At 37.3% G+C, this 23271-nt stretch overlaps 1 protein-coding gene across 10 annotated transcripts in view; it reads left to right on the top strand.

Moving 5' to 3' along the window:
- tcf7 (transcription factor 7) overlaps window positions 1–22491 on the top strand; it is a 109680-nt gene extending 87189 nt beyond the window's left edge. For 4 of the 10 annotated variants that reach the window (XM_039774209.1, XM_039774213.1, XM_039774211.1 and 1 more), the window contains 5 exons: window positions 5359–5466; window positions 6767–6823; window positions 15400–15448; window positions 16485–16557; window positions 21007–22491. In XM_039774209.1, coding sequence (XP_039630143.1) covers window positions 5359–5466; window positions 6767–6823; window positions 15400–15448; window positions 16485–16557; window positions 21007–21334 — 615 coding nt within the window. In that variant the 3' untranslated portion in view covers window positions 21335–22491. Of the gene's footprint in view, window positions 1–5358; window positions 5467–6766; window positions 6824–15399; window positions 15449–16484; window positions 16558–20983 lie in introns of all 10 variants that reach the window. The other 6 variants (XM_039774210.1, XM_039774212.1, XM_039774215.1 and 3 more) reach the window with 5 other exon arrangements.
- Window positions 22492–23271: the final 780 nt, after the last annotated feature.

Genomic DNA, 23271 nt, shown 5'->3' with positions numbered 1-23271 from the left:
ATGTACCTTATATGATAGCAGATTATTCAACTAAAAAAAGACAATTCCATTGCAAAAGCTTTCCTGTGGAACTCAAATTTCCCCTTAGTCATATTGATTACACTCTGCCTGAAGAGGTGGCCTGAGTTGCCTCGAAAGTTTGCATATTGTAATCATTTTAGTTAGCCAATAAAAGGTGTCATTTTACTCGACTTCTCACTACCTCCATTCAAGGAGATATTTCCTAGGCTAGGCCTTTGCCATAAAACATAAGTCTCAAAATGAACACTGGACAACTAATGATTTGGAAAAGTCTGTCTTACTACAGCTGATGTGGAAAGCATACCAGCCCCAAAAGGAAGCATGAACAGAGTGGTCGACATGGAATTTGCCTGTTTTATACATACATCTTCTGCAATGAAGACCCCCGTGTTGGTTACCCGACATTTACTGGGCACTTTCTGGCTTTCTGCACTCCGATCACACAGTACAGCTGTGCATCTCCATGTAGAACACCTGACTGTAAACTCATAAAACACTTTACATTAAAGAGAGAGTGAAAACATTGCACAGAAAATGGAGAGTTTGGTTTTTGTGGCATTTTGTCACTCCATGACTTGTTTGGGGAAATTTCAAAGTTAAAACAATGCATTTCAGAAAAATACTTTGATTTTTGCATCAAGCTATAGCAGCTATTGACAGTTGTGTTCTACGAATCAGGGGCATGTCAAATGGACACCATTAAGGATTGGAAAGTAGCAGGAGTTTCTACAGCAGACAAGGCTATAATCACTTACTTGGCCAAAAAATTGTTGTGCCACCGGATATCTAGTGGATCTCAGACAGACCGAAAACTAAAAAGCAAAGAATGTCACTAAAACTGATATTGACCTCACCTTTCAGAATACTAAGTCAAAGTCTCACCGTCTTTAGAGATGACCTTCAGTTGCATTTTGAGAAAACAGTGGATATTACAGTCCTGGAACTGGAAACCCAGTTTGAAAATATGAAGCTTAATACACAGCAAGAAAGCTCATATGTATCTACGATCATTTGTTATTTCTCATTCTTCTATCATGATTTTGGAGAAAGTATGACTGACACTTTTTAATTAACTGGGTATCAAGAAGTAGTCTTGAAGAAACGTGTGATGTCAAGGCTATACAAACAGAATGGAGATTGCTTAAAAAAAATCTAATTAAAAGCAGATTCTCAGACAAGTCTTATAACAGTTTGTGGGAAGTCGTTCTGTGCAATATTGTCTGTTTTCCACAATATTCTACATCTTGTTGAGATCATGCTTATTGTGCCTGTTTTAGCAGCGGAGTGTGACTGTGGCTTTTCAGCACAGAGCAGGATAAAGTCAAAAGTGCTAAACTCACTCAGTGTTTCAACATTGGAGGATTTACTCAGGATCATCACAGAAGACCCATCACTTAAGCAATTTGAGCCTGAGCCTGAGTCAAATGCTGGCTAATTTTAAACAAGAGGGAAAAGAAGGCCACATTACACTGGATGGCCCTCTGACACTGACATTTTGATCATCAGTAAGAGTCTCAGAACCTGAGTAAAATACATGGTGCTTAATGATTATAGATAGTTTCAAAGTTATAATGACATTCAGTTACCAAATTATCATGACAGGCACAAAAGCACAAGGGACACACAGAAGAAGGAAAAGAATTAGGCACACATATATAAGAGGTTTAAAAGGCAAAAGACTGAAAGATTAATATTTTCCACATTTTATTATTTGGCATCTAATTCAAACCTATTGGCTTGGTGAATTTTTGTCTTGAGCGCTGTAGGCTGAGAAGGATGGACAAATGTACAGGTATAAACTTTACAGAGGGAAAAAATTAGTTTTCTGCTTTTCTATTTACGTATTACTGTATTGTGGTTGCTATCAGACCTTGAACCAAAGCCTCACATTTGACAAAATGACCCTGAGTAAACTATTATCATGGATATTTGATCCATATGTTTATTTAGTAAATTAAATAATTCCCAATGACTGTTATGAAAAAGTAAACCTATTTAATAGCAGTACCTTGCTATGCTAACTTCAGTAGCAATATCTACAAGTAGACAATTTTTTCAGTTTTTTTTTTTTTGTTCAATTCTCAGTCACAGTGCCATCATGAATATTTACCCACCCTGCCTCAAAATAATGCTTCACCTCAGTAACGTTTCTAGGTTTTTGCAGTAAAGTACTTGGTTCAGATTGTTCCACAACTTCCTGGAATTTAGTCATTAACTGTGGCAGGATTATTCCAAAACTCAAAATTTAAGTTTTATTCTGGCATTGTAATGTAGACCACCTTGTGTTTCAGTTCACAAATGAACATTGAAACATTTTTTTCGAGAAAGTCTGATGCTGAATACATTCTTCCGATAACACTAGTTCATCACTGACTGCATCAAGATTAGCAGGGAAGTAGAAGGAATATAGAAAATGAATCTTTTAGTGAAATGGTTTTTTTTTTTGTTTTTTTTTTTTCTTTTTGTTTGTATACCTGAAGCACGTGATCAATTAGGTGGATACAGTTTGGTGATCCATATTTGCCAAGAAAATTCTCAGCATCATTCTGAAATGCCTTTCATGCAATTTCGTCTAGCACCACTAGCAGATCTTCAAACCGCTTGACATTGATGATGTGTCTGATTTGTAGACCACCAAAAATGCCTTCTTTAGTCATGGCATCAGTTATTCATGGAAACATCTGTCTCAGAGTTGAAGTTCTTCACCTTTCTTGTTCATTGCTTTCAAAAAAATTTTCATCAGCCCAACTTTTTTATTGAGAGAAGGCAAAAATACATTTGGGTCAATAAGTGTTTTTTGTGTCACCCCTTTAAGTCCTGGAACCAAATGCTTATAGAGTGGCCAGTTCTTTTTAATTCAATGAGAAAAGCTGTCCCATTCACAAAAGAAACAGTAGTACCTGATACAGTATATCCAAGCTACATCCCTAATACCAGTTCCAGTACTTTTAGACCACTAAAGGTGTTCCAGTTGTAGTCATGATTTTCGTGAATGTGTATACTTATAATATGAATGGAAATAACAAAAACAAGCCATTGCAATAAAACGGTATGTGGTAGGAAAATTTAAAGGAGATTTTGTGATCTGCAGGCCATAGTCCATCAGTTTTACCCAAAAGTGTTCAGGAAGTAAAATTTTCATTGTCCAATATGACTATTAAACCATCCCTATTTTAACCGTTTTGGTAAGGTCATAGGCAGTTTTTCTAGTCTTTTCCACACTAGTTTTGGAAGTTATCGGGAGTTTGTTTGATTGTATGTTTTGCATTAATAGAACCTGTGTGCTGCCAGCTTTGCTGTGATGGTAAGGGGTGAGCTTAGTTTACATTAGGAATGCTTGACCAAACTGATCCCTAATATCTTGAAAGTAGAACAATAAGTTTTCACATGTGTAAATTATTTTTAATTGCACATCAAATCAAAAATAAAATACCCTATTCACATGTAGAGAAGTTCATTAAAGTCAAAACCTGAAATAATGCCCTTTGTATTCACACGATCTCTGAGACTTCTCATGTGAAAGAATTCGCTGTAATCAATGTACATGTCTTTGGCCTCTTCCTTTGCATCATGAAAGTTGCTGTCTTACTTTTCTGGTTAAGAATCACAGGTAACACAATGAATATTAAGGAGAGTTCTGCAAATACTACAGAAATTACAAAGAAGTCATTGGAAATAGATAAAAATTAATAGATTATGATAACAATATCTGTGATTGGTTATTTTTGTGAGATCTTTTGCCTCAATAAATAAAACATAGAAGCTGCATCATGTTGCCTAAACAATAAATAAATAATCATGAACATTCAAACACGTGAAGTAAATGAGAAGAATTGTTAGCCACTCATCAGCTTACCTGACAATTATTTTAGGGAAAAAACTAGTTTTCAGTAGCTGAGTGAGTAAAGGTGCATCAGTCAGCTACTGTATATCAAGAGGTCTGTATGCCTCTAATGTGTTCTAAAAGCCATTACACACAAAGAATCCCATTAAGAATAGTCTTTAGTTTTGTAGTAAGCATTAGAGTTAACCAGTGAAAATTTTGAGTAATGGTCTTGTGGTCAGATGAGAGCAACATTAAACTGTCCAGACAAAATTAAATGCATAAACATAACACTTTCTGGAGCCCAAGACATATTATCCTTACACTGAAGTATACTGGAATTAGAATCATGTGGTGCGTCCTCTTCATAGGCAAAGGCAACTTGTTAGCACTGGCAAAAAGTAGATCTAGCACTGGATTAAAAAAAATAATGAAATTTCGTTTATAATTGAGACCTAAAGTATTGATAATCAACCTATCAACAATTTAAAATGACAGTATAATTTAAAATTGCTGCTCTTTTAAATAATTTATTACTGTTAATAGTATAGATAATGTTTATAGAGTAATAATAGCTATTTTATAATTGATTTCTAAAATGTGATAATCTTTTAGTCTTCAAAAAAATTCAAACTTATCAGAAGATTCACATTTCAATAGGACAATAACCTCAAAAACACAGATTCTCAAGAGTAAACCGGTTGGTACAAATGAGTGGCTTAGACATTAGCAATCAGCGGCATACAGTCGTATGAAAATTGCAGTCTACAAGCACCATCCTAGAAACCTTAATTAACGGCAAAGGCCAATTAAAAAAACATTTAACACTTTGAAAAGTTGGGAAACATCTACCCAAGGAGATACAAAGTTGTTGTTTTTGCAGAACGTAGCTCAATTAGATGCTATTATTAATATTATTAATGCTATTATTAAACCTAAAGTCTCCAGTCTAAACAGCATATTTCATTCTGACTTTTGGAAGCTACAGACAAAAACGTAATGTTCTTTTTAAAATATTTTTACCAGAAGTGGATTTTTTTTCAATAAACATAAACATTAGACCATGGAACGTTTTAAAAAGTTTGTGACACATGAGTTTCAGTACTTTGCAGTAATATACTGTACTCTGCGATGTAATTTTCAGTCACAATTTGGCTTTAACAACCACTGTTAGTGTCTTTAACAAAGCAAATAGCCACTTGAATATATTGCATATGTTTGTAACTCTGAACTCTATAAATAATGTGTTTGGAGAATAATAATAATTCCATAAATAATGTGTTTTATCTGCAAATGTTTACATTTATATGCATTAACATCATGCTGAACAATATGTGAGTCTTCAAGAACTGCTCCACTATAAATTTTTCATATTTGAAATATCTGAGTAATCTTGAATGTTGTTTTTATATTTGTGACTTGCATACTATTTGGCAGTGCTGAAGTATTAAATCTATAATATGATGTATACATTTTAAGTGTAATTTTTTTTTTTTACTATTGTTTCCATGCAGTGGCATGCTCTGTCTAGAGAAGAACAAGCCAAGTATTATGAACTGGCCAGGAAGGAAAGGCAGCTTCACATGCAGCTTTACCCAAGTTGGTCTGCTAGAGATAACTATGTAAGTATCTAATACTTGACAATATAGAGAGCATTCTGAATAACTTTCCTTTAAATGCATTAGCACACAAGTTCCACAATAAATGCTGTTAGTGATTTCAGTCCTATATTAAGCCACTGTTTGTCAGTAGGATTATCTATAAATTAATTTGGCTTAGAGAGTCGCCTCAACTTTAACAGTAACATCAAGAACAGGGGCATAGTAACATAGGTGAGTCTCAAGAGTAAACCGGTGCAGACACTGTAGAAAACCTTAGGCAGTTTATGAGAGAAATGTGACTCTGGCGCTGTAAAAAAAGAAACTTTTAAGCCAGCTCTGCATCTCTTATATCAGGAGGAGCTACAGCGTATACTCCATTTTTAACAGCCACACACCTCCTCTTTACTGGCATGTCATTATTTTATACTTTGTTTTTATTTCTGTATTCGTGTTTTATTGTACTATTTAAGCGTGGCATATTGGATCAGAGGTTAGTGGTGCTGCACTACAGATCCAGCATTGTAGGTTCAAACTGTGCCCTGAGTTGGTAACTTTAGGGAGTGTGTATGTTCTCCCCATGTCTGAGTGAGTATTTAGAAATATAGTACATTATTTGTCCCAAGGTGGAAATTAAGCTTTTTACAAAAACATAAGAAATATTATAACAAACATCTCCCACAAATACACAAAAGATTTACAAAAAAGAACAATGCCAGCATCGTGCCATAAGGCACAAGTGGCTCTGGGAGCAAAACATTGAAATTTTGGATCCATGGCCAGAAAACTCCCCAGACCTTAATCACATTGAGAACTTGTGGTCAATCCTCAAGAAGCAGATGGACAAACAAAACCCCACAAATTCTGACAAACTCCAAGCATTGATTATGCAAGAGTGGGCTGCCATCAGTCAGGATTTGGCCCAGAAGTTGATTGACAGCATGCCAGGGTGAATTGCAGAGGTCTTGAAAAAGAAGGACCAACACTGCAAATGCTGTCTCTTTCCATAAACTTAATGTAATTGTCAGTAAAAAATTATGAAATGCTTGTAATTATACTTAAGTATGCAATTGAAACCTCTGACAAAAAGATCTAAAAATGCTGAAGCAGCAAACTTTGTGAAAACCATACTTGTGTCATTCTCAAAACTTTTGGCCATGACTGTAGGTATAAGGAGGCCTTAGCAGGGTTTCTTGACACACTTCTGCTAAATAATTTGTTGGCTGATGGTATTCAATGCTAGTGTAAAACGGAGAGGGTATGCAGCATTGTTCATAATGGCCATCAGTTTTGCCTTCATTCTCTTCTTTTCTACTATCTCCAGCAGGTTGATAGCACATCCCATAACAGAGACTGCCCTGTTAATCAGCTTTTTGATTCGGTAAGCCTCACTTGAAGTGATGTTACTGGCCCAGCACACCACAGCATGGAAAATCACACTGGAGTGGTTTCTGAGATGGTCTGGCACTTCATATGTTTGCTCCAGCTATGTGTTTGGTGCTATCGGCATTAGATTCAGTAGGACTGGGAATGTTGATTGGTCTGTATATTAGATGCTATATTAAAATATTACTCAGTAAAGTGCTTTACAATGGTGAAAGCTGCTATTCAATGAAACAAACTCATTTGTTTCTCCTGAGTAGTGGACAGGTCAGCATGATGGAATAGCAGTTAGCCCTACTGTATTACATTTTCAGGAGACTGGTTTTGAATTCCAGTCAGGACACTGTTGTGTTTGCATGTTCTGCCAATTTGCTTGGCATTTACCTTTATAAAAGCATATTTAAGTCAGATTAAAGAGTGTATTTTCCACACAAAGGGACACGAGAATCTTAAACAGAGTTAAATATTTAAAGTGGAAACCTTGGCAACCTTTAAAAAGTTTGGCTAGTAGTCCTGTCATGTGACAGGCTTCTTATTTTGTTATGAAAAGCTGAAACTATACCCGTATTGTGAGATAGATGTTTTACGGGTAACACTAGTGATCTCTAGATTAAGCAGAATGCCATCAGGAGATTTTAGAAAAAAGTACAAAATTAACCTGGGTTAGGGTGCTGAATGGAAGAAAAATCAGTGCAACAGACTCATTAAAAAAATACCAGTAACTTGAAGGCATAGTGACATAAGCTACATGTACTGCAAAAAGCAATCAAGAAACACCGTTTTTGAGTTAGATAACTAAAGCAAAATCCCCCTGACTTGTTTCTCTCCTGACATGTTTGTTTACAAAGCTCTTGGTGCTTATGCCCATAAAGTTGGGCACACCATAGCAAAACCTGTTTTCTCGAAGGTCTCTTGCAAAAGATACCAGGGGCCTCATGTATAAAAAGTGTGTAAGTACAAAAATGTTGTGTACGCCCGTTTCCATGCTCACATTGCGATTAAAAAAAAAAACTAAACTTGGCATAAAGCCATGCATGTTCTCATGGCATACAACCCATTGCATATGCATATAACTCCTCAAATTTGCAAACTGGCTGCACCCAGTGTCAAAGCAGTACTACTGTTCCTGTGTGGTTTCCCTTTCTTTTTTAGATTCACATCCATGATGTGGGCTTTATCTAAAACACACTAAAATTAACCTAATACTGTTTTATAAATTTAAAGCACCTGATTGTAGTCAACCTGTAACAATATAGTGGTGCACCAAGCTATTCCAAATACCACAGCTGCTTCAGTGTTGTTACTTTCAGTGCACCACTCAGAGTATTTTAACCCATTATATCTGAGTGTGGAATCACAGCTCTGTAGCAACTGATTGGAAAGCTCTACTGTGGGTTGAGTCGAAAGCGTAGAGGATTATTGGGATACAGCTTCCAGCCCTGGAGGGCATTTATAGAACACGCTAAGTAAGGAAAGCCACCAGTATCTGCATGGATTCCACTCAGCCATGCACACAGTCTATTTGAAATTCCTCCATCCGGCAAACACTTCAGAGCCTTTCCTGCATGGACCTCGAGACTCGGAAACTACTTCATCTCAAAAGCTATAAACACACTCAATCAGTCCATCAAGTTTTTCCGGTATAACTGTTTGTACTTCTGCGGTGGGTTGGCGCCCTGCCCGGGATTGGTTCCTGCCTTGCGCCCTGTGTTGGCTGGGATTGGGTCCAGCAGACCCCCGTGACCCTGTGTTCGGATTCAACGGGTTGGAGAATGGATGGAACTGTTTGTACTTATAATTATAATTGCCTCATTGTAAACTTGCACTACAACTGTAGCATTGCACAACCTGAGCCACTTTATGAACCATTTGCACTGTCTACACAATATGTACATGTATATTGTACTTATGCTTTCATATTGTGTTTCATACTATTGTTTTTATTGTAGTGTTATTATTATTTTATCATTTTATTTCATATTGTGTTGAATCATACTATTGTTTTTATTGTAGTGTTATTATTATTTTATCATTTTATAGGAAAAGAAGTTTATGGAGGATTTGCATATTGAATCTCATTGTACCATACAATTACAATAAAGGAATTCATTTTAACAGAAGAAAGCTTGTGTTTACAGATGTTGATTACTGGCTTCTAAGTCGATTTAGATATCCAAGAACTATCCCCGTGGAGCTGTGTGCTGTTAGAATACTAGGATGTATACTTAATATCATTTTTTAAGATGAAATGCATTAAAGTATGCATATTACATTATACAGATAAATTGTTAACCTCATTTAAGTAATTTATATTCTTAATAATTTAAACATGTGGGGGTGCGGTGGCACAGTGGTAGCGATGAGCTGGCGGACTGTCCAGGGATAGTTCCTGCCTCACGCTTTATGCTTGCTGGGACTGGCACAATGCTGGATGGATTGATTGATGGAACAATTAAACAAGTATTACGAAGATTTTTCAGTTCTCCATAAAAGTTTTGCAGAATTGGCATTCTAAACTTACAGCTGGTTTGACATTTATTACAGAGCATATATTGTGATGATTGGTTATGCAAAGAAAGAGAACAGAATGACAGGCATTTGGGGTTGGTATGTTTGACAGAGATGGTACTGCTGCAATAACTTTTCATCAAGGGTTGCGCATGCCACAGCAAGGATCTTGCGGGAGGCAGGAACAATCCCTGGACTGGGTGCCAGTTCATCTTTAACACTGCGCCACCATGCCTCCATGTTTAATACATACTTTAATGCATTTCATCACGAAAGTGATATCAAACATATATCTTAGTATTCTAAAATGTTCAGAGAGCTTTAATATCATCAATGTAATGTATTCTGTGTGGAGTTCAGTGTATGCATGCTTCGGTCTACAAAAGAGAAAGCTTGTTTAATCACATAGTGATTCACACATATAGAACACATAGAATATGAAGCCTTTAAGGTGCTGCTTTAGTTATGATGGCATTTGAGAAACTCTAGTAAATTACACTTTAATTTTAAGAAAATGTTTACGACGTTCTACTTTAGTGACAAAATAAACTACGAGGTTAAAGTGGAAATTTCGAGATTATAATCAACATTTCGACTTTTTTTTCTTCACTGTGTCACTATTTTTTTCTTTTTCTCTGTACCCTAATACGCTTCCGTATGACACTCGGATGGTGGGCTATGACTCTCCTTTTCACGGCAACTTTGATATCTGACCACTTCTTTTTTTATTTCAGGCACTGTGCGACTTTCTTAACTTGAACATTCGAGTATCTCTGCCATGCTGTAACACTCGATCAACTTCCTTTTGTTGCTTAAACCACTGCTTAAGCCAACAAATAGTACGTTTTTCCTTGCCTCCAGTTTGCATTTGCTGAAGTTCTTCTTTTTTTACCCGTGTGCTTTTGCCATAGTCTTCACAAAACACTGAACTTAAAGGGCTAGTTGTATTGATTTGCATATTCAGTAATTCCAGGAGGAGTCTGGGTGGGCACTGACTGGGATTTATGGAGCAGAAGTGTATGGAAGTTGGCTTACGCACTGTTTTGTGCATCTGAATTTTTTTTGTGCGTACACACATTGTCACTTTTGTCAGTACACCATGTTTTAGTGTGAATTCTATGCATGCCATTATACATGAGGCACCCAGTGTGGTTGAGGTATAGTGCATTAGAGAAATTAAAAGTATATACCCAAATATAAGCCTGCATTGTCAAATCTGACACGTCCTCCCATTTGAAATATCCCTTTTATGATGAGCCATTATTCATCTGGTAATAATTGACTGCATTTAAAAAGTGCAGTGTTTATTTGTCCTTGTCATTTAGGGGGAATATTATAAGCCTTGAATATCAATACCAATTGAAACGGTTGCATTACTTCTTCTTTTGTGTGTATACTCTTACACCATATTAAAACCTGTCAATGTTCTTTTACTTACCACCATCTTTCAGGTGATGGTGCCTTATTTTATCATGTACAGCAGGAAGGGAATCATCAGATTATGTTACTCATGAGATGCTGTTTAAAGTTTATGCTGCTTTTCTGTTTTATGATAACTTTATAGTTTACATAAGAGAAAATAAAATACACAAGGTAGATTTTTCAGTAGTTTATAGTATATTAGTGGAATTGAATAGTAAAAAAAACTTCAAAATTTAATTTGTCTTTAATGGCTGCTTGCTTTTTGCAATAGTCTCATGTAAGTGAAAGGGAAATGAAAATCTAGGTCATGCTTAAATGTCCAAGTCACATGACTCTCTCTATCAAACAGGAAGTACAGTTTCATCTACAAAGTATGCAAGCAAAGTTGTGGCTTGGGTATTTGTACCTTTTAAGTAGACCACAAACACTCATTTCAGAAACTGGGGGTGAAACCTGAACTTAATGCTAAAACCTTTCTCTAGTTCCAATTTGAGTCTCATCATCTTTGACTATGTTTCCTTTCTGTTAATCAGTGCCCAAGCATTTTGACCATGAATATTGGATTGTAAAGGTTTTAGCAGCAATTAGAGTTGTTGAATTACTTTCTAGCATTTGAGGCTTCTATATGTAGCATGAAAACCTTTTAACCTTATTTAAATAAAGAGAAAATATCACTTTGTTTGAAGGGGTTGGAAGAATAGGAGTTAATTTATTGTATGTATGTCATTGTTCTAGTCCATTGACAGTCATCAACTAATTTACATGTCCATGATGCTGACTGTCGTCATGTGCTCCTCACCAACATATGCTTCATGGGTAATAGAGCCATGAGTTCTGTTATCCCCAGACTTAGGAATGCCATCCTAGAATTCTAAAATCTGTTGGCTCTTTTCACTTCTTTAAAAGGTGACTAGAGATGCATCAGTATTTAAGGTAAAGACTTACCCTCTTTAGAATCTCCTGGTACTTATGACAGAAAACGTACAAGTGAACACTAGTCTGAGCGAGTGGTGCCTCTGAAGCTAAGGATCTGCGCTGGTACCCCAAAGGTTGCCAGTTCGAATCCCCCTCACAGCCAAAAGAGATCCTACTCTGCTGGGCCCTTGAGCAAGGCCCTTAACCTGCAATTGCTCCAGGGGTGCTGTGCAATGGCTGACCCTGCGCTCTGACCCCAAGGGGTATGCGAAAACGAACAAATTCCTAATACGAGAAATTGTATAAGGCGAAATAAAGAACAAAAAAATAATTAATGTCATTGTATTCTTGTGCTATCCCAGAACTTTAGGTTTAATCGTTTCTAGTATCTGTTATTTGACATTTTAATTACTTTTTATATTGGCATCTATCGGGTGATTAAGTAGGCTTATTTTTTGTTGTGACATTTAGTATTTCTTTGAAGAATTGTCAGTACTTGGAAGGTGCTCTGTTATTAAATGTATTATTTCCATTACTTTCACTGCATTTAAATGTAATCATTTAACACACGTAGCTTTGTTCAGACATTATACAGGGGTCAAGTACCTTTTTTACGCAGTATACATTCCAAAATAAAAACCTGAATTACCCCAGATAATGTAACCTATGGTTGTCATACCAAGGAAGGTGTTTTAGAGAAGAGTTTTGTGGTTGTATGCTTCTCTTTGTTTACTAAAGCTGACAATATCAAAGCCTAGAATTCAAGGAATATAAATCTTGATTGCTTGCTTCCCAAACAATTGTCTTGACCAACAAAGTTTTGATTTTTATAGTGTTTATGGATAGTTAGCATCCCTAAATAATCCAAAGAGTATGCATATTCATTTTTGGAGTTCTGAGAGCCAAGCTACAGACAGTAAATTTGCCTGCTCAGTACATTCCAAAAGGTACACATTCATTTTGTAACTGTTTTACATGCAGTGCTAATAAAAGTTTTCACTAATCAGCAGAACGGCTCTTTAACCTCCTTAGCGTTAGAGCTGTAAAAACAGTGCTAAAAGTGTTGTCCTGAGCATCACTTGGGCAACTGTATAGACTCATCTCGCGTAAGCATTAGACCTGAGGATTACTCGAGCTGCAAAAGAGCCAACAGCATTAGTGCCGAGTGTTACCCGCGAAATGATACAGAAGTGTCTTACGTAAGCGCCCGGCCCAAGTGTTACCCGGGCAATGGTGCAGACATGTCTTGTCCTAGCCTTATAATGGCGTTTCATAAGAAAAGTTTTTCAGCAGCCCAGGTGTTGCACGCTCTTGACAGTTTATAAGAGTAGTGAAGACTAAGTGAATCGGTCTTCGGGCACTGAAATCGAAAGTGATTCTGATGGGTCTGAAAGTGATGCTTGTGTAACAGGGCTGCCAACTCTCTTCCTCAGGAAATGGAGAACATTTAGGTTGAAAAATGAGGACATTTGAGGATGCCTTTCCCTAGGATGCCATAATATACCTTTATACTGTCTTATGGTCTGTTAAATGATATAAATCTTTAGTAGCAGTTTATCACTATAATGATGATATGATGGCCACAATCACAGTCACTGTCAAACTAATAACCCATTAAATATTTTGAATATGTCAAGTCTCTTAAATTAATAGGCTTCGTTCCTTCCATTCTTATTTGCGGTGAATTAGGATTACAGATAATCAAGGAAAGGAACAACATTTATAATGAACTGTCTACTCACCTAGAAGACAAAGCTGAATTCAAAGATGAAGTGAAAAAGCCAAGTTGGACAGACATTGACTATTCTCGTCAATCTCTGTGTTATTTACTGTATTACCGGAATGGAAGTGAAGATTTGGGGGGGGAGTCTGTGCACACCACTTCCGCAAATGCTGATTAGTGTATGGCTTTCAATTTTTACCAATGGTAAGGATATGGAGATTTTCAAAGTTTAGGAACCAAAATTCCAGACATTTTCAAAATTTTATAAATTCCTCCCGGGCAGTCCATGGCACATTAAAAACGAGGACATGTCTGGGGAAAATGAGGACGGTTGGCCGCGCTATGCTTGTGTCAGTCGTACTAGTGCAGTGTGCTGTTCTAATACCGATCAGTCTGGAAAGAAAAGCCACCAGGAGTCCTGCTACTATTGTCCCGACTGTGTCATTGAGCTGTGTATTTCACCGTTCTTGAAGATATACCACACAAAAGACACATTTGACAGTATATACAGTATTAGCATTATTTTTATTATTTGTATCATTATTATACTTTCTACACTTCTGACTTTGTACTTTTAGTGTTTTTGCACATTTTACAGAAAGATGAGATTTAATAAATGTCATTTTTCAAGCCAAAAAATGCAACGCTTTTTATGTTTTTTCAAGAAAAAAATGTAATGCTAAGGAGGTTAATGTCAAATTGAGAAACAATCTCTTCCAAGTTGCTAAAATTAATTACGCATATAAAAACTTAATTTACTGCCTAAATATTCATTCAAGTCAGTTTTTAGTAGATGCTCCTTTGTTATTTTTCTGTATTCTTCGTACCCTCAACCATTAAGCCTGTCACAGAGAAGCACGCATCATGGTAGGAATGGTGTGTTTTGATAGTGTGTAATATTTTGGTCTGCTCAGATCACAGCACCTTCTTTCAACTGACTTCAAAGCATCCCAAGTGCCTTCTGGCAAACTCTAGCTGAGATGTCCTGTGTGCTTTTTCTCTTTTCCACTGGCAAATAAAGCTGTGACTGGTGAGACACCCAGACGACTGTGGTACACACAGTTTCGCCCATTTGTGCCACTGTAGCTTGAAACTCCATCCGAGTTCTCACAGGTCTCTTCGTGGTCTGCCTTACCCATCGTCGTCTTCCTGCACGATCACTCAATTGCTGTGGACAGCCTGCATGCTCTGGGCAGATTTCCAACTGTGCCATACTCTTTCCACTTTTTAATGATTGGTTGAACTGGGCTTCATGGGATATTCAGTGACTTGGATATGTTTCTTGTTTCTCTGCCTTGACTTGTGCTTTCCAGTTACCTTTTCAAGGAGTTGTTTGGTGTGTTCGTTTGTCGTCGTTGTGTAGGTTAGGCCACAATACTGACTTGTCACAACTGGACCCTTCCAAATAAAATGCTTTTATATTGCAATAATCTGAAACCCCTCAACTACACAAACGTTACTAATTCTGTGATCTCTAAAATCAGTCCGTGGCCTCTGTGATTAATTAGGGCTGTCGTAGTAAAGGGGTTGAATACATGTGTGATCGATTGTTTGTTTTGTGTTTTATATTTGTAATTATCACTTTGCAGAGCTCTGATTTCACTTTGATATTAAAGGATCTTTTTATGTTATCAGCATCAAACACATCCAGAGTCTGCCAAGTATGATTCAGTGTTACACACAAGCATATGTTATATGTGAAGCACTACATGTTGTACATTTCATTGCGTATTCTCCTCATTCAGGACGTTTGTAATCATTTCATAAAATCTTTGACATGAATATGAGAGCTAACAGTTTTAACTCTGTTAGGAAGTTAAACTTGGAAGTCAGTAGTAGTTATTTGATACAATGAGGAAAATGTGATCTTCAAAATTTCAGCAGCCTGAGGTCCCACTACATCAAGTCTCATTGTTTCAAACACATTTCTAATGACATGTCTTGTCTAATAGATGATGCCTGTCAAACGTTATGTGCAATAATTCAAACTTCTTGTTCTACCACAGGGTAAGAAGAAAAGAAGAAAAAGGGAAAAACAGCCAGACTCAAACTCAGGTATGATAACATGAAATCAAACCATTTCAGACTTTTAAAGACCGTATCCTCTCGCCCCGACTTTTAGGGAGTTGTAGTGCAGCTTAGCAGTTTCTCCAGTACAATACCAACATCAAGTTGTCTTTCTCAGTGTTGTTAAATGTCTGTTATATTCTACAATTGACAATAATTCTCTTATCAAGATAAATGAGCTAAACATCTGCCACCACATTGTATCTGCTAGTTATTCTCACACGATTGTGGTTCCCTTTAGGATATTTCACACAAATGGACTGCTTTGCCTTTCACAATGTAAGCAGCATCAGTTGAAACCATGTTGGCTCAGTCTGTGGTCACTGTCCGGCTGGCTAATTTGTTAAATTGTTTGTTTGTCATTAAGGTAAAAACGCACACTTCCCGGTGAGACGTGTTACTAATTTAAATTTGGCCTTTTATTATTTCTTTGTATCTTAAAGGCATTGCCAGAACACTTCTTTGTGCATGGAGTGAGTACCTGGACAGACTCGTATATCTTGATAGATTTATTATTACATCATTTTAGCACCCCACCAAAAGCTTTTGCCTTTATTTGTTACTGTTGTCAGTGACGTTTGGCTTTGCCCTCAAAACTGAGTTTGTCGGACAGGAAATGCAGGCGCCACTTATTTTGCTGAAGTTTATCATATGCAGGTTTTTGCGACTGAGGAAAGAGCCTGAAGCTTACAAACATTTAGTCCTTTCTGTATTTTAATGCAGTATTTAAATGTCCATTCATTTTAAGATTAAAATGTTTTTTTCCCTAACAGTGCTTCTCTTGGGGGTGGTGGGGTGAATGAAGCCCAGTATTTGTATGTCTATCTGAGCACGATATTTTCATCTAACTTTGGAGATCCAGCACCTTTTTTATTCCAGTCTCTGTCTGTTGGGAATGAGCTTTCGTAACAGTCGCTAACCTTTTTTTTTTTTTTTTCTTTTTGCTTTGTGTTCTTTCCTCTTCCTTCCTCCTGTCCTCTTGTCCTTTGCCCGCTCCCCACTGCGCATGTTGTCTTGCATTCAGACCCTGGCTCTCCTAAGAAATGCCGAGCTCGTTTCGGCCTCAACCAACAAACAGACTGGTGTGGTCCCTGCAGGTCTGTATGATCAGAATCTCGCTGTCTGGCTACTTTGTCTTTGCTCTGCATGGCTCTCTTGCTAACCCTAATTTCTTGAAAGCTATCAGGAGCCTAACCCATGTCAAAATGATGGCAAGTGATAGTTGTTGTTTTCTGTAAAGGAGTTTTCCCCCACACCCCACCATTGTACATGTAATTATTTTGGTAGACCAATATTTTGATATATTTCTGCTAAACTCTTGTTCTTAGTGTACGGCTATGCTTTAAAGTTTGTAAACTCATTGCATAATTTTACTTTTCTAACCACAAAGTTCATATTTGATCATTTTTCTCTGTCTACTTGAAATAAATATAATTTAATCATTAAGTGCTTTGAAAGAAAAAGTCCATTAAGCGTAATGACTTAATATACAGCAGGATCAAAAAAAAAACTGGTGAACCCTTACATCTAATACTTTAAAGGTAAAATAGGATAAGGTGGGACGTTAACGGCGTGTTAACCATTCAGCCATGCTAAACAATGAAATATAAGATCCAAAATGACATGTTAGGGTCGAGTCACATTAGGTGATTTTTCCAGCAGTTTTCTGTTGTAGCCCTGTTTACATCACCCCAGTAAGTTGGAGGCCGTCGGCAGTGCACTTCTTTAAACACCAGTCACGTAATGTGACATACCCAGTGGGACTCATTCCTACCAGTTTGCAACTCAACTAACAAATGAAGGGTCAGCAGGAAATACAATGAATATGATGCACTGACGAAGAATTAGGAATGTGGATATCTTACAGACAGACAAGAAGCTCATCTGTTTAATGTCTCGCGTCTTACATACCCTGATTGAATGGAAAAAAAGAAAAAAATGAGCAAAGATGATGGTTGAACGCACCATACCTGTTAACCCAGCATCAGCTCTGTCAGGCAGGCAGCACATTAATGGCTTTTTCAAAAAGGGCTGAGCAGAACTGTGCTGGAAGGTCAGCATATAGTTGCTAAATTTGATATGCCCAGCGATTTTCATTTGTGTAAACTGACATGGTCTGGCAGCAAGATGAGCAACTGACATACCCAATAAGTCGTGTAATGTAACATTAGCTTTAGCACGGAGCAAACCTAGTAGGTCAGTTACTTTTCTAACACCATGCCTTGAAATGAGACCGCAGCAAAGCTGAGAAAAAACGTAATGGGTGTTCTTCAGTATAGACAAGACCATGTCAGAAACATACGGCCTGTTGAGCAAGTAGTGGAGGGTATTTAAAATGAAGGCAACCCTGACAAGAAATGGAAATCCTCCAGAACTTTCCAGAAGGACCCCTAGGAGAAAGAAAACAAAATCCTAACGTAACAGCCGAAGATCTACAGGCCTCCCTGACTGTGGAGTAGTTGTGCACAGAAATTCCATCTATGAAAGATTATTAAGGAAGAAGCCTCATCTGTCACAACAGGAAAAAGCTGCCCACCTGGACAAGCCTGAAGAGTTGTGTATGTCTGTTCCATTTCGAACGCATTTTACGTTGGCCACTTTTGAAGGTTTAGAAATGTTTAAACCTGGCTTTATACAGCAAAAACAAATTCCAATAAGATAGGGTACAGGTCTTTTTTAAAGCACTATCCATTAAAAATTTTAAAAAAACTGGCTGAAAAAATCCAGTCTCTTCTTGTGAGTTGCTGCATTAGATTTATTTTATGGAACATTTATTATCTTAACTATTGGAAAGTAGATGATCTGTATACATCATTAATAACTGGTTTGAATGGCTGGAGAGCAGTTAGCATGTTCTCCTTTTGCATAAGTGACTTCTCTTCCCACCTTCCAAAGACATTTGCATCACATTAATCAGAAACTCTGAACTGGCCAAGAGTGGGTTTTGTGACCCGATTGGTGGGTGCGGGCCTTAATCCTGCCCTGCACTTGGTGCTGCTTTGATAGGCTTTGGCAACACACATACAGTACCTTTGGATAGACAGAAAAATAAAATGGCTTTTAATAGTAAAGATCAAGTTCCTGCTGTGGTTCATTATGGACTTTCCTTTAATTTTACAACTTTTTTATTATTCTTGTTACTTTCCCCTGGTGAATTTAAGGCAAAATAATCGCAGTAAATACTAATGATTGCTTTCCCCCCCCCATTTATTTTTTTTTGCAAACCAGCCCCCAATTGTATACAATTTTGCATGTTATCTTTTTATTTGGCATGGCAGTAAGTATATCTGCTGCATTCGACTACCTTCCGGGGCTGATCTGACTTGACGTAGGCCATTTGCACATTACAGTATTCTCCTACAGCATTGTGGTTATCTTCATCCCATCTCCTCCAAGCAGAAGCTCACATTCTGTGCTTTGACATTTGTTCTGACATTCACTTTCCAATTAACGTGGTTAAGCCCTGCGTACCACGCTAAACATCAAGTGGTTAAGTCTGACCTTTGTATACGACGACAAACTCCTTCACTACGCACTCACTTCTCCTTTCACACGACTTTCCCACAGCATTCTGGACTTTACCGTATCAAACTGATTGAGCTGCTCATTTGTGAGCAGAAAAAGAGCAATGTAATACTTGCAATTTAAGCAAGATCTTAACATAACTGGGACGGTGACATTTATATATTTATTAGAGCAGGAGTGCGCCTCTTGGTTACTTAATGTCCTTGTGACTCAAGAGCAGTTTACAATGGGTGGGTTGTGCCACTCGACTTCAGTGCATGAATGGCCATTATGGTTGCCTGCTTTTATTCCAATACCTCATTTGTTATGATTTTGTATCATTATAGAAATTATCAGTATAAAAAAATATTCAGAATTATTTCAGAGATGGAATGTTAGTGTCATGGAGAAAAACTCGTTATCACATCAAAGAAAAACACTGTGTTTTTAGATGAGCAATCGGAATAAGAATATTACATAAAGCACAAAAGTGTCTCAGTTCAATGAAGCGAGCCCCTAGTCTGGGCGATCTTCGTATTTATTACAGTTCTTGTCACTATACAGCCTTGCTTTGTACATCTGACTCCTAAGACTTGACTCCCTCATCCTGTTGGTTTGCTTTTTCCACCAATATTTGCTTACGATCATTGGGCAGGATTACTTGCAATCCATCTAGACCACATTTGCCATCGGGCCCAGGAAGTGATCATCACCTTTCCATGTTCACTTAATTAGCTTTCACATTCCTACCCTTGGGCTGATAAATATTTGTGGTTTTCTAATTATTTAGAAGAATAAAAAAAGTACAGAGGTGAGACGTTAATAATGAACGTTTACATAAAGCTAGCTATTACAACATGCTTTAGTTTAATTTGATTTAGATTACATTGATACAAGGAGTTAAACTCTCTTTATTAGAAGTATTTTAGCTAAAATGAAGTCAAGGAAAACACACATTGATGTTAATCCATGTGAGTGTCGCCTGTCTTTATCAAAGTCTTCACTACCCCTCACAATGACTCAACGCTGTGCCTTCTGGGTTTTTTTTATTTTCCCCCAGCCAATTCAGACTTTCACTCATTTTAAATGCACTGGACAACCTACTGTATATCTATTGACCATTTAATCTGTAGTAGTGGTGATCCTGTGTTTTAAACAAATAGTACTCTATAAATGAATCCCCCAAAGTAGACACATATTACTTCATACAACATACTGCATCATACTGAATTACCCTTTGGGATAAATACAGTTTTTATAGAAGCTCAAGAAATATAGTGGGTCATATTTGACCTGAAGGGCATGGCAGTTTCAAAATGTGAAGCAGCTGTACAAAATTGTCACATTTGCACTCTGCACAAAGAGCCTTTACAATCCTGTGCTGTAAAGATTACGTTTAGGATGTTTTTGCGGATTGTGGGTAATCCAATAAAGTCAATGGTAGGTCAACACTGACTTGAAAGTGATGGCAAGGTAAATATTTTTAGAAGTTTTATTACAAAGATTCATCCTGAATGCTTTCTTTCACTTGTTTTAAACACAAACCTGCCTCAAATGTTACCCAAAGAAGTGAATTAAGAAATTAGAATAGAGTGCAAGGAGACCCCTACACAGTGAAGGATTACTACCCAAATGTATTAAATTACCCAAAGTTTTTTGGCACAAAGGCAGACAATTCCCAGTTTCTGACTGAACATTACTCTTTTTGTTTTGTTTTTTTACCAGCATGAAGTCCTTTGTGGACACAAATCTGTCGCTGCAATACCATATCAACGTGGAATACGGCACAAGAGTGCAGTTAAATAAATGTCCAGATAAAATACTAATTATCATCAGTTAGCTTTTATCATTTCTGGAGGGTGACACATATCCACCAAGTGTGTTGTTTTGACGTGTGAATATTTAGGGCTGTAATGTGTGTTCATGTATTTTTTTTTTTTTAGTTGTCCCATTTTAATCAATTGAGAATTTTGCATTTGCCCATATCGGTGACGTTTTGAATTCACCCTTTATTTACAGATAACTCTCTTGACTGTTCCTAGGAGGAAAAAGAAGTGCATTCGCTACCTTCAAGGAGAAGGACGGTGTGCCAGCCCCACTTCTTCCGATGGAAGTACTATAGACTCACCCATCTCCCCTCATGAAGCAATTCCACCACCACATCACAACTCAGAAAAGCTTGCTGACTCACTGCCAAGAGAACAGCTCCCTTTTTCCATTTTGGCAAGTGCCAAGCCTGGCAGACTTGTGCTACCGGACTTCCTAGGAGACCCCCTATTGCACAGTAACCTTACACCAGCAGCCTCCATCCTCAGTGTGCAGCAGTGCCAGAGCCACAGAAATCCAGTGACACATTCGAGAGAAAAATGAAAAACCTGACACCATTGACAAGAAGACAAAAAGGCTTGGAGGCAACACACAGAACCTTTTTTACCAGCGTTTTCTAGTAATATGACAAGTGCCAAGAGCTGCTTGAGGGGGTGATTTTTATTTTGATTTTTACCACCTTTTGTGTGTGCCCTTGATCTCAAGGCACTTTGGAACCTAGAGGACTTACTGACAAAACGTATTTAAATGCATTTATTTTTTTCTTTTTAATTGGAAAGGTCTGCAGAATTAATGCAGCATAGCATTTTATTAATTTAATCTACAAAAATGTATGCATTATACCAATTTACAAGTATTTGCTTTCATTTCAATAGTAGAATTGAGTATTTCACTCTTTGTATTAACCAGACTGAATACAGTAGGGGCCAAAGCTGGATTTACATCATCATCTTGAAATAATTACAGATTTATCAGTAATCCTTACAATACCAAAAAGTAGGGAATGCCAAAAAAAGTTTGCTCCTGATGGGGCTGAAGAATCAGGACTGACAGTATTAAGATGATGATGATGCGATTTATTATTTTAACATGATTTTTTTTCTACCCTCCAATGATTCCACCTTGAAATATATTCTGAATTCTAAAAATTCATGCAGGTTTACCTGGGATGTGGTGAAATTAGCCAGGCAACAAACTTGCAGACATGAATTTGTTTTCTATGCTAAAATGAAAGCTTCTGCTTTGCGTAACTGTTTTATTTTTTTCCCTTTTGTATCATCAGGACATGTATAAATAAATGATGGTGTAGCTGTCAATGTGAAGCTGAGCTTTAGCAATGGTGCTGCCTACGACCACAGACGTAATCCCGACAGGATTACCACAGCCTATGGTGTTACATTGTGCACTACATTTGTTAGTGAATTTTGCTAATCTTACAGGTCTCAGTATGAGGCAATGGCTGATTTATTTGAAAGCTTCATAAAACTGAGAGAAAAGCACTGCTAACCTTCTCAAAGCATAACCAAAAGGATGCTGTAGTTTTATATGTGGACCTTGGTCAAAATTTGACCTTACTGATGCTTTATTTTCCAAATACTTGTGTTTTATATGAAAAAAAAAATGCCTTGCTTTTCTTTTAGTCCTGTAAAACTTTCCATGCCTTTAAAAAATGCCTACAAAAAAAAAAAAAAAAAACTAAAGTCTTGACTACACTTAACTAAACTTATTGTAAATAGTTCAGGTTTAAATAGGCATTGTTGTAACAACTTTAAATAAACTGCTTTAATACCAGGCAGCGTCTCCCTGATGGTGTACAGAGTGCTTTCTGCTTAAATAATGCAACCTAAAAGGGTCAGAACACCAACAAGAGTAACTGCTCAGCTCTGGGGACCACCTTCATGTGATGGATACTGCACAGTGCAAATAAAGCCAGCAGATGGCGCTCGGTACTCCTTGTGCAGGACAAGTGGTCAATCTCAATCCCCCCCCACCCACCCGTTAAACACCTTATTTCTGCAGAAAAGAAAAACAGTACAGCCATCACCAAAAAGAAAATGGAAACAAAATCCATTATAGATGTCTAAAGTAGTGCCCATAAAATGGGGACCCAGGGGTGGGTTCACATACTGCACAAAAACAAAGAGACCCCATATAGCTGCACCTTTTTGTTCCATACACTTTGCACGTCCTGGAATCAATAAAACAAATTTGAAGTGGGATTGAAACACAGCAAGGTCACCAAAGAAAAATAACTCACAATTATTTCAAAGCAGCAAAGAATTTAATTCTGAAACAGGGATTTTAAGACTATAAACCTGACAAAAGGTATATGAATATTTTTGGGAAGCAATCATGGTATATGTTACTGTTTCCCCCCCAGAATCTAGAGGTGTTTTTTTTTTTTAAGTCATTTCTAGTGGCTTAAAGTTGTGGCCAACATGTACAAAGAACAAACACACACACACACCACCACTTCAAAG

Source organism: Polypterus senegalus, chromosome 13 (assembly GCF_016835505.1).
Source record: "Polypterus senegalus isolate Bchr_013 chromosome 13, ASM1683550v1, whole genome shotgun sequence".
In the NCBI taxonomy this organism is placed as follows: domain Eukaryota; kingdom Metazoa; phylum Chordata; class Cladistia; order Polypteriformes; family Polypteridae; genus Polypterus; species Polypterus senegalus.
Note: the sequence above shows the minus strand (reverse complement) of the source record. Positions and strands in the feature narration are given on the sequence as shown.